Source organism: Ailuropoda melanoleuca, chromosome 1 (genome assembly GCF_002007445.2).
Source record: "Ailuropoda melanoleuca isolate Jingjing chromosome 1, ASM200744v2, whole genome shotgun sequence".
Lineage (NCBI taxonomy): Eukaryota > Metazoa > Chordata > Mammalia > Carnivora > Ursidae > Ailuropoda > Ailuropoda melanoleuca.
In genome coordinates this window covers 46560148-46572044 of record NC_048218.1, presented here as the reverse complement: position 1 = coordinate 46572044, position 11897 = coordinate 46560148, and the positions used below count along the sequence as shown (strand labels likewise).

General features: G+C 39.0%; 1 protein-coding gene across 1 annotated transcript; it reads right to left on the bottom strand.

The window, feature by feature from the left end:
- Nucleotides 1–4600: 4600 nt before the first annotated feature.
- Nucleotides 4601–6261, bottom strand: LOC100469071 (putative protein FAM172B). The gene is made up of 2 exons (XM_011222154.1): nt 6187–6261; nt 4601–5695 (listed from the first exon to the last, which is right to left on the bottom strand). The coding sequence occupies exons 1-2, from the start codon at nt 6259–6261 to the stop codon at nt 4601–4603; spliced, it is 1170 nt and encodes a 389-aa protein (XP_011220456.1).
- Nucleotides 6262–11897: the final 5636 nt, after the last annotated feature.

Below are 11897 nucleotides of genomic sequence, written 5' to 3'. Positions count from 1 at the left end.
CAAAAGTCAGAGTACAAGAGCACATTAGGGTAACCCCTGGGAGAGAAAGCTTAAAATAAACTTCATTTTTAAAACAAAAATTTGTGCCAAAAATGCTGATGTTTTGCAGAAAAAGAGAAACCAGGTTCTAAGTACACAGAGCTGTTTATTAAAACAAGAAAAAGGGGCACCTGAGTGGCTTAGTTGGTTAAGTGACCAACTCTTGATTTCGGCTCAGATCCTGATCTCAGGGTTCTGTTATTGAGCCCTGCACTGGGCTCTGCCCTGGGTGTGGAGCCTGCTTAAGATTCTCTCTCCCTCTCCCTTTGCCTCAACCCCCAGGGCTTTTGCGTGCAAATGCTCTTTCTTTCTAAAAATAAGTGAATGGGGCGCCTGGGTGGCTCAGTCGTTAAGCGTCTGCCTTCGGCTCAGGGCGTGATCCCTGTGTTGTGGAATCGAGCCCCACGTCAGGCTCTTCCCCTGGGAGCCTGCTTCTTCTCCCACTCCCCCTGCTGTGTTCCCTTTCTCGCTGGCTGTCTCTCTCTGTCAAATAAATAAATGAAATCTTAAAAAATATATATATAAAAAACAAAAATAAGTGAATAAATAAATAAAACAAGAAAAAATTTGAATGATGAGATAAACACGCTTTTAGAGCAGAGATAATCTTATTACCAACAATTGAGTCAAGTTGCTATACCATTAATTTCAGTCGGCATCATTTCTCATGTAGTGGTCTAAAATATGTCCCCCAATTCTTTGGCACTCTCCTTAAAAGGTGGAGCCTAATTCCCCTTCCCTTGGATTAGTGACTCATTTCTAACAAATAAAAAAAAGTGGACCAGGGGTGCCTGGATGGCTCAGTTGTTAAGCATCTGCCTTCAGCTCAGGGCATGATCCCAGAGTCCTGGGATCGAGCCCTACATCGGGCTCCTCCACTGGGAGCCTGTTTCTTCCTCTCCCACTCCCCCTGCTGTGTTCCCTCTCTTGCTGGCTGTCTCTCTGTCACATAAATAAATAAAATCTTTAAAAAAGAAAAAGAAAAAAGAAAGAGTGGACCAGTATGCAACTCAGAGAGGTCATTAAAAGGCAGTGCATTTTCCTGCTGCTCCTTCACCTGGATGATTCACCCTGGGGGAGCTGCCATGTCCTGAAGACATACAAGTGGCAAAGACTCTCTTCTTCGCTAAACTTCAGTTAGGCTCCTCTGAGCCCTCGGGACTAATCCTCAACCTTGGCCTTCTGTGAGGCTGCAGAGCTTAGTCTTAGCAAGAATCCCGCTAAATCAGCTCCTGATAGCTGATCAAGTTTCTCATTCCCCACTCTTCTTGTCTGAGGCCCTGGCTTGCCTTTAGCAATAACCTCCCTACCCTGGTGTCTCCTCTTAGTAGTTTTCCATCACTGACACCCTATCTTTGCTGTATGCAGAGTTGAGTCCAATCCCTCTTCCCTGTTGTAAAATCCCTACTTACAACAGTTTCAAATTAAGTCTTCTTTACTATTTTAACAAGTGCCAGAATAATTTTTCCTTTAGCAGAAGCAGCCTATGGAAGAGGTCTACATGGTGAGGAATCAGGCCTTTTGCCAAATAGCTGGTCAAGCTTTAGATCCCTGCAACTCCAGACAATCTTGACTGTACTCTCCTGAGAGATCCTGAGCCAAAATTACCCAACTAAACTGCTCCTGAATTTCTGGACAACAGAAACTGTGAAATAATAAATGTTTGTTGCTTTAAGCCACTAAGTTTTGGGGGTAATCTGTTATGTAGCTATAGATAATAATATACTTGACTACCAGATTAAATAGCAAATTGGGAGTTATGAGAAATATCAACTTCCAGTTAAGTGCAAGACAGAAGAGCTTTTATGACAACTTCTTAAAAACTTTTGTTGGTGCTTTTTACATTAAGTGCATTAAATGCATTCTAGATGGACTATGTTGAAAGAGACTTCAAAGCTCACTTCATTTACAAACTAGTAAGTAAAGGCTGGGAGAGAATAATTGGTTTATTCAAGGCTGAGTTTCATTTAAAACCTGCATATCCTGATTTACATTTCAGTGGGTTTTTCCCCCCTCATTATGCCACTTAAAACGTGGTACAGAAAGAAGAGAAATTTGAAATACGTCTTTGATGATAAAGATTTGTCTTAGTCTGCTGGGCTGCTATAACAGAATCACAGACTGGGAGGCTTAAACAAATGTTTATTTCTTGTATTCCTGGAGGCTGGGTAGTCCAAGAGCAAGGCACTAGCTGATTCAGTGTCTGGTAAAGGGCTGCTTCCTGATTCACCGATGGCTGTCTTCTCACTGTGTCCCCATGAGGGTAGAAGGGAGTTCTCTGGGATATCCTTCATAGGAGCACTAATCCCATTCATGAGGATTCCACCCTCATGACCTCATCACCTTTCAAAGGCCCCACCTCCTATCACACTGAGGATTAGGATTGCAACATATGAATTTCAGAGGGACACAAATATTTGGTACACAACAGGAATTATAGTATATGCTGGGTTAAAAAACACTGTGAATAAGAACACTAGGAAGACACTAGAAATCGCTATATCAGAAAAATCTGCATGTCCTATTAGATATAGCAGAGTTAATTCTTCATTTTTTTTTGAGAGAGAGTGTGCACTCACACACACAAGCAGGGATGGGTGGGAGAGAGGGGCAGAGGGAGAGGGAGAGAGAGAATCTCATGCAGGCTCCACATCCAGTATGTGAACCCCATGCAAGGCTCAATTCCATGACCCCAAGATCATGACCTTAGCCGAAATCAAGAGTTGGAAACTTAACTGGCTGTGGCACCCTGTGGCAGAGTTAATTTTTCAAATCCAATGTCTATGATGGGTTCCTCTTTTACTCATCAATGGGCAGAGCTAAAGATAATTTGTAACTTCTCCCTTTTTCTCTTTTTAGAACTTCTGGGATAGCCAAAGTAAATTTTTCACTAGTAGTCCCTATTTCAGCAAATGGCATTTCTATACATCTAGTTGCTCAAGCCAAAAACCTAGGAGTAATCCTCATTATTTCCTCCTCCTTATTCCTGACCTCCAATCACAAAATTTTGTTCACAGAAACAAGAGTATTAGTGTACAGTGTATTATGTAATTAAATACTAGTATTTAAGTATTAGTGTTAACTATATTAGTATTAGTAGTTAAGTATTAGTATTAAGCATTTCTCCAAAATTAGTTTGGTCTCCCAGCCTCCAAGCTTGTCCTTCCTCTAATCTATTCCCTGAACTGCAATCAGGATATTCTTTATAATATGTAAATCTGAGAATATTCTCACGTGTTTTCCATTGTGATGAGAATAAAGTTGAAAAACATAATGGACATTGCAGCCTTTGAGCAAGCTGCCTCTGCTTATTTCTCTAATTTAACTTTCCAACTACTGACAAAACCTCTCTCCTTTACCAAATCTGAGCCTGGCTCCTATGAGCCCTCTTCTCAACTAGGCTCCAATGTTGGACTCCATCCTTGGTCCACTTACTCCAGTTGTTGTTGTTGCTGTTGCTGTTGTTGTCGTTGTCACTTAGTCCAGTCTTAGCAAGAATTCTGCTGTCAGTTAGTGAAAATTTCCCATCTTTGGCATCTGATCATCCTTGAGATCTGATAAAATTCCTCATCCTCCACTGTCAATATGTTATCATCCTGGCCTGACTTCAGTAAGAATCACGTTGAGTCAGTCTATTAAGGCTCTCTCTTATGCCTGCTGTTTCCTCTTAGTTAATTTTCCATTCACTGACCCTCACCCCATACTTTGGCTATAACATTCCCCCTCCTCAATTGTCCTTGTTGAATCAGAAGTTGAGCCTGATCTCTCTCCCTTATTGCAAAACCCCATTGCAATAATCCTTCCTGAATAAGTCTTCCTTCTGTCTTTAACAAATGTCATGAATAATTTTTTCTTTAACACTACTCACCCATAATTTTTAAGCTTCGACTGAACTGGACTTCTTTCTATCATGTCAAGACTTTTGCATACCCCAAAGCTGTTAGCTCTCATACTAGATGTTCCATGGCACCTTATATTTCTGAACACTCTTCACACTTGCAATTTGTTGTTCACTGTGAACTCGATAAGGATAAAGGCAATGTTGGTGTTGTTTGCTGGTGTCCTCAACAGCTACAATTGACTGGTATATAGTAGACACTCAAATATTAGCTGAAGCTGTGAGCAAACACCTTCAATACATTTAAACAGAAGACTAATAAATTAAAGCAAAAGAACACAAACAGAAAAAAGGGAGTTTATGATCATTTTTATGTTCACTTACAGTTTTAGTACAGCATTAACAACGTAGAAATCAAAGACTGACTTAGTATTTAATCTGTGTCAATTATATTCTATTAAATCATAAGAAAGCTTTTCAAAAGATCCTCTAACTTGAATAATACTGTCAAATATTAATGATGGTATTGACTGTTCACCAATACCTTACGAAAGAGAACATATCCACTTTTCAAAGTAACAAATCAAACCTCAAGCCAGAATATCACACTGCGTATATTCTTTTTATAACATAATACCAGGAAGTATTCTTTTTCTTCTAACATCTACATCTTACATTTCAGTAAGACCAAAAAAAAAAAATCTTAGATGACAAAAAAGCAACTTAAGCACTATGCTTTCTTTTTGTGGAGCTTCTCGTTACTATTGGCACTCGAGAGAAATTAATTGTTGTTTTGGCTTTCAAAGCTTTTTTGAAGTATTTGAAAATTGACTGAAGGCTAGAGGAAGGGGCTAAGTTGTGTTTTTCTGTACCAGCAGAAACCATAGGAAACTCCTTTTTTAAAACAGTAGCTGCAGGTTTATCCAAAGGCTTAGGACTTGTCACCCATTCACGGCAGTGGTGCTTTATCCAGGCTAATAGCTGCACATCCCTTCCCAGCTGGTGTCCTATATGATGTTCAGAGTCAATAAGTGCAACAGCATATACTTTGTTCATCACTTCCCACTTTCTACGAACAAGTAAGTCCATAAAAACCAAGCCTCCATAACCGTGTACAATGAAGGCAATATCCTTGCCTTCAGCCTTTGAAATGAAGGAATCCCAAATGTAAGCCATGTGTTCTTCAGGGGTGTTGCAGGATCTTTTAGGGATGCACTGGAGAGGTTGCTGGAGAGAGAAGAAATTCTCTGCCTGAACCATTTTTCGGGTAGAGGACCCAATATTTTGTGTGAAAAGGCCTTTCCACTCTTTTTCCTTCTTAAGGTCCACAAAATTGTCATTGGGGTTTAGCACAATTACATCATAATGTGCCTGCAATGCCATTTGAATACACGGTATCTGACTTCCATGTTGGAGACCATGATGTATTATTGCTTGCTGACTCCACTGACCAGCTCTAAAGACCCCATGGTCTTGAAGAAGGACAAGAAGAACAGAATGATGACTTGTTAATGCTCTCTCACTCATGAAAAAGAAGCTTCTTGGTTCCTTATCAGCCTCTGGTGGGATATACACTTTTTGTAATTTGCATACTTTCTCCAAAAGCTCATAAATGTATTGTGCAAGCAAATGGCCAAGGGCCTGGTAGCGCTCGCTATTCCTCTCAAGGACATTTTTATAATAGTTAAAGACAAAAGGCCTTTGTGTCTCGGTGTGTCTCAATTCAGCTTTTTCATTGAAGTCATATTTAAGTTCTTCTAGTAAGTCAGATTGTTCAATAAATTTCTGGAAGCTCAGCTCTGGAGTCACTGGTAACCACTGAAAGTAAAAAGCAATAATATGTCAGTAGTAGAAAAAATAAAATTTTCAGCTTGTTAAATTATTCCTGTGGGAAATCATGCTAAAATTAAGCACTTCACCAAGACATTACCCTTTTAACTTATGCTAAAGACTTTAACTCAAAATAATTGTGAATTATGCCAAGTAGTAAGTCACAGTGAAGTAAGGGACAATGGCCAGACCATACATAATGAAAGAACTGACCAACAATCCATAGCATCTTGCCCAGGAAGCCAACCCCAATAAACAGCCCTAGAAGTCAGAGTTGCAGGCAGTCAGACCACTACCTCTAGTGACAATCCAGCAAGCTAAACAATAACCTCTGTTACACCTGTCCCCAAATGGCCAGGACTTAACAACTGAGAGCTTTCCTAATTTTTATCCCCACTTCCAGCTTAAGACCCACCAGAGAAAGCCAAATATGCATCCTTAACCAATCACACTAGATATTCTGCTTCTAGTTAGCCCACCTGCAGCTTCCCCAGGTCGATAGCCTCAGGACATCCTAACAGCTTTCCCCATTTTCCACAATAAAGCTTTCCCATTTTTCTGCCAGCTTTTGAGTCTTTGCCAGAATGCAAGTGATGGTGGCTGACTCCATTGCTACAGTGAGCACAGAATAAATAGGTTTTGCTTTTCTCACCTGGTTGGCCAAACTATTTCTACAGTAAGCATTTAATACAGTTTGCTGTTAAATGAATGGCAGGGGATGGCAATGGGGGTGAAACGTGAAACAGTACAGGTTATGATCAATTTATAATAGAGGATATTCAGATGTCTGAGAAGAAAAAAAGGTGCTGACTAAAAAGTTAATTAAGACAGTTATTGTGGACAGAACCTAAAGGGAAAAGAAAAGACCTTGAAAGGTTAAGTGGTTTGCCCTGAAGATTATTAATTAAATTATTATTAAATAAATGATTGGGTACTGAGGCTGACTCTAAAATTCATGTTCTTAACAAATACATGAGTACGTTTTCTGCTTAATTTCTTAATACGGACACTGGGAATCCATAACCCACTTTGAATAACTAGCACTGAAAGTAATTTTTAGTGCCACTTAAGATGCTATCAAGGCTTAAGGCAAAATTAAGATGGTGCTTGCTTCATTTATTTTAACTTTTTTCTCACTTTCTGAATGTTATTCTCTGATTCCTTTTTTTTTTTTTTAAGATTTTATTTACTTAACAGAGAGAGAGAGCACAAGCAGGGGGAGCAGCAGGCAGAGGGAAAGGGAGAAGCAGGCTCCCTGCTGAACAGGGGGAACCCGATGGGGGACTCGATCCCAGGACTCCAGGATCATTAACTGAGCCAAAGGCAGTCATTTAACCAACTGAGCTCCCCAGGTGCCCTTATTCTCTGATTCCTATATGTAACTGACACTTTATGAAAGTGTTTGGTTGTCCAAGGTACCCAACCTATCTAGACTGTTCTCTATTCCTTCCTGTTCCACTAAAAACTCTTTTTTTCTTCTAGTGTGGCTGATCTCATGTGCTATTATATAATTAATGTCTTTTTCCCAAGTGTAAATGATAGATAGACCTAACCATCCTTTAAAAGGAGAAGCCTCTGGGATTAGATGATTTAGGTTTAAATCCTAGCTCCAAATTTTGACATTGAGTGAGTTTCCACAGGTTGCTTACCTTCTATGAGTTTCTTCAATCTCTGAGTTTTAGTTTATTTATGCTATCTAAAACAATGATCCTTATTACTCTCTATCCTGCTACTCTGCTGTATTTTTCTTTGTAGACTACATCACCACTTAATACATATTTGCTTGCATATTTTTATTTGAAAAATTTTTAAACCATTTTATTTTATTTTATTTTATTTTGGGGGGGGAGGGGGAGAGAGAGAGAGAGAGAATCTTAAGCAGGCTCCAGGCCCAGCACAAAGCCTGAACTGACACTAAACTGACTGAGCCACCCAGGCACCCCTTGCTTGCATATTTTTAAATTATATGTCTTCCATCACCAGGAAAAGCTCTAGCAGAACAGAAATTTCATTTAACTACTATATCTTCGATACCTAAAATGCCCTCTGGTGCATATTACAATAACATTTTTTGAATAGATAAATGCAAAATAACATTATCTGTTTCACAAGGCTGCTGTGAGAAATTAATGTAGGTAAAAACCATCCTACACAGTGTCTCACACATGAAAGTTTCTGTGAAATTAGACAGGATGATATTCCTTTTTGATATGTGAAATAAAAAACCATATATATATATGTATATATCTTTCCAGCCTTCTTTATTCACTTTAACATTGTGTTATTTATCCATATTAATAAGCGTAGTTCTAGGTCATTCATTTTGTCTGTTTATGGTGTTCCATTGTTTGAATATGCCATAGTTAACCTATTTTCTTGTTGAAGAACATTTAGGTTACTTTAATTTTCCACTATTATAAACAAAGCTGCGATGGACATTTTTATAGCTATATTTTTGTACGCATATCAAGAATTTTCCTGGGGCGCCTGGGTGGCACAGCGGTTAAGCCTCTGCCTTCGGCTCAGGGCATGATCCCGGTGTTATGGGATCGAGTCCCACATCAGGCTCCTCCGCTATGAGCCTGCTTCTTCCTCTCCCACTCCCCCTGCCTGTGTTCCCTCTCTCACTGGCTGTCTCTATCTCTGTCGAATAAATAAATAAAAAATCTTAAAAAAAAAAAAGAATTTTCCTAGGCAATATACTTGAAAGTGGAATTTCTAGGTTATATCAGCATCTTCCACTTTACCAGATGTTGATTGCCCAATTACTCTCTAAAAAGGAAGGTCTATTTTATAATTTGGCGTGGATGACCAGGTTTGTACAGAAGAGCAGTAGTCTCTCAGATCTAAAATAGTGCTTAGGGGTGCCTGGATGACTCAGTCGGAAGAGCATGCAACTCTTGATCTCAGGGTCGTGAGTTCAAGCCCCATGTTGGGGGTAAAGATTACTTAAATAAACTTTAAAAAATACCCCATTTATTCAGGTGCTGGGCTGAAAACTGCCTTTTTCTGTACTGAAATAAAGAGAAAGATACAGTATATTTAAAACTCAATGAACTAAACAAAGAATCTTGTTAGCTAGTGATTTAAATTTTCTTTTAATCAGAGAGTAAAATAAACAAAATCGGTATTTTCTAATAGCATATAGTACAACATTTAATTATTCCTTTCCACTTTGTTAAGTGTGTACTTAGTTGTTTGAGAGACCATTCTCAGGGGTGAAGAATGAGAGTTTGCAAACTAGAAAAACCAAATGGCACAGAGATATATAAAGGACAGGTGGAGATGGAGTGACCAGGAGCAAAGTAGACAGTATCTTGCAGAGCGAAAAGTGAGACGATTCTTTAGAATTTATTTTAGCACATTTTCCTTGGCTAACATACTCCAACCTGTAACTCCCCTGAATTCATATCCAACTGTCTACTCAATATATTTACTTAGATGTCAAATAGCCATCTCAAGCTTAACATGTCCAAAACCCCTCCTTCAATCTACTCTCTCTCTACTCTTTACTACCTAAATAAATGGCAACTTTATTCTTTTAGTTACTCATGTTGAAAACTTTTCATCTCTTTTACACTCAATCCAATCAATCAGTAAATCTTCAGGATCTGTTATTTGAAATATATCTGTCATGGAATCACTTATCATCCCTCCACTGTTTCCACCCTAGTCCAAGTCACCAACAACTCTCACCTTCATTATCAAGTCTCCTATGCAATCTCTTGGCATAAGCTCTTAACACCCTGCAGTCTGTTTTCCACATAGCAGCTAGAATGATCTTTTCAAAACCTCTAAATTGGATCTCACATTCCTGTTCAAAATTCTCCATGGTTTCCCCTCTCAGAATAAAAGCCTAGGTCCCGGGATGCCTGGGTGGCTCAGCCAGTTAAGCGTCTGCGTTCGGCCCATGTCATGATTCCAGGTTCCTGGGATCAAGCCCCAGATCGAGCCCCACGTTGAGCTCCTTGTTCAGTGGGGAGCCTGCTTCTCCCTCTGCCTGCAGCTCCCCCTGTTTGTGTGTTCCCTCTCTTGCTCTCTCTCTGACAAATAAGTAAAATCTTAAGGAAAAAAAAAAGAAAAAAGCCTAGGTCCCTATCACCACCTACAAGGTGCCACATGACCCTTAGCTCTTCAATGTCATTTCCTTCCATTTTCTTACTTATCTAGCTGCATGATCTGGCTTTTAGCTCTTTCTCAGGTGCATTTCCCACCATGCTCTTGCTTACTTCACTCTAGCCACACCTGACCTTTTTGCCTCCAACCTGTGAAGCAAGCTCCTGTTTAAGGGCATTCTCCCTTGCTATGCCTACAGCTTCCAACACACTTCCCTAGATATCTATGGGGCTTTATTTCCTTCAAGTTTCTCCCCCCTTGTTATCTGATCAGAGATCTGAGCATTCCACCTGAAAGGGCAATCCTTTCCAATTCTTCCTCATTCCTCTATGCTTCTTCTTCTTTCTCTCTCTCTCTTTCCCTCCCTCTTTTTTTTCTTTTGTTCTTTCTTTTCTTCTCTCTGCTGCCTCTCTCTCTTAAGCACTTACTACCTACCAGCTGACATATACTTATTTTCTGTTTCCCCCCCACCACACCTCCTTCTTGCATTAGAATAGAAGTTCCATGGAGAGGGACAAAGACTGTTTTGTACACTATTATATCTCTACTTCTTAAAATATTGCCTGAATTCTAGGCATTTAAATATTGTTGTTAGGATTTTATGATTTTTTTTTTTTTGGTAAGGGCATAAGGAATTAAAGAATAAAATTCCTCTAGTTGGGGCGCCTGGGTGGCACAGCGGTTAGGCGTCTGCCTTCGGCTCAGGGCGTGATCCCGGCGTTATGGGATCGAGCCCCACATCAGGCTCTTCTGCTATGAGCCTGCTTCTTCTTCTCCCACTCCCCCTACTTGTGCTCTCTCTCTCGCTGGCTGTCTCTATCTCTGTCGAAAAAATAAAATAAAATCTTTAAAAAAAAATTCCTCTAGTTGTATATACAGGAGAAAGATGCATACGAAGCTTTTAAAAATTATAGAGGCTTCTAGTATAATTTTAAAGTTAACAAATGTCAATTTAATAATCATTTTTAGAGAATATCCTATGCACTATATGTTTTCTCTTTTACACATCAAGATGATCCATTAAAATAAAGGAAAGAAATCAAACTTTTTAGTTTTTGAAAGAATGGATTGGAATAAGATAGCTTAGTTTTAGAAATAAGATTGTTGAGCCTGGGTGGCTCAGTCGTTAAGCGTCTGCCTTTGGCTCAGGGAGTGATCCCGGCTTTATGGGATCGAGCCCCACATCAGGCTCCTCCGCTATGAGCCTGCTTCTTCCTCTCCCACTCCCCCCGGCTTGTGTTCCCTCTCTCGCTGGCTGTCTCTATCTCTATCGAATAAAAAAAATCTTAAAAAAAATAAGAAATAAGATTGTTAGAGCTGCAAAGCACATTACTGATATTCTTAGTTAATATTTTTATTTTATAGAGAAGTGAGGCTTTCAAAGGTAAAATGACATGCTAAAAGTAATTCAGGCAGCTCTAGGAGCCTGAGAGAAGATTCATTTTTACCGGTAATCTTATAAATGCATAATATTTAACTCTTTATTTCATTTATCCACCAAAAATTTAGTGAAGGCATTTGTTAGATATTTAGTGTCTTATATCACATAGCCTAGTCATTTTACATTGAATGGAATAATAAAGAATGGTATATAATCATTACTGAGAATTTTAAATTAGATCTTTCTAGCAACTTGGATTAGGTGGTTGACATAGCTGTTATTTTTTGTTCTAGAGATGGCTATTGTTTTTATTTAAAAATTGTGGTATACTAAAATTTACCATTTTAACCATTTTTAGTTGTATAGTTCAGTGGCATTAAGTACATTCACATTGTTGTGCAACCATTACTGCTACCCACCCACAGAACATTTTTCATCTTGCAAAACTCCAACTTGATAACCATTAAGGGATAATTTCTCATTTCCCCTTTGCCCCAGCCCCTAGCAAACCATTCTACTTTCTATGAACTTGACAAGAGGGTAGGTGGGGAAACAGAATCACAGGTGCAAATAATTTTAATTAGCTTGATTTTAAGGAACTCCTTTCCTTTTTAGGATCATAAAGTGGATATACTTAATAATATTTTACATTCTTCATAGGTGAATAGTAAGCTTTTATGAAAATATAATTTT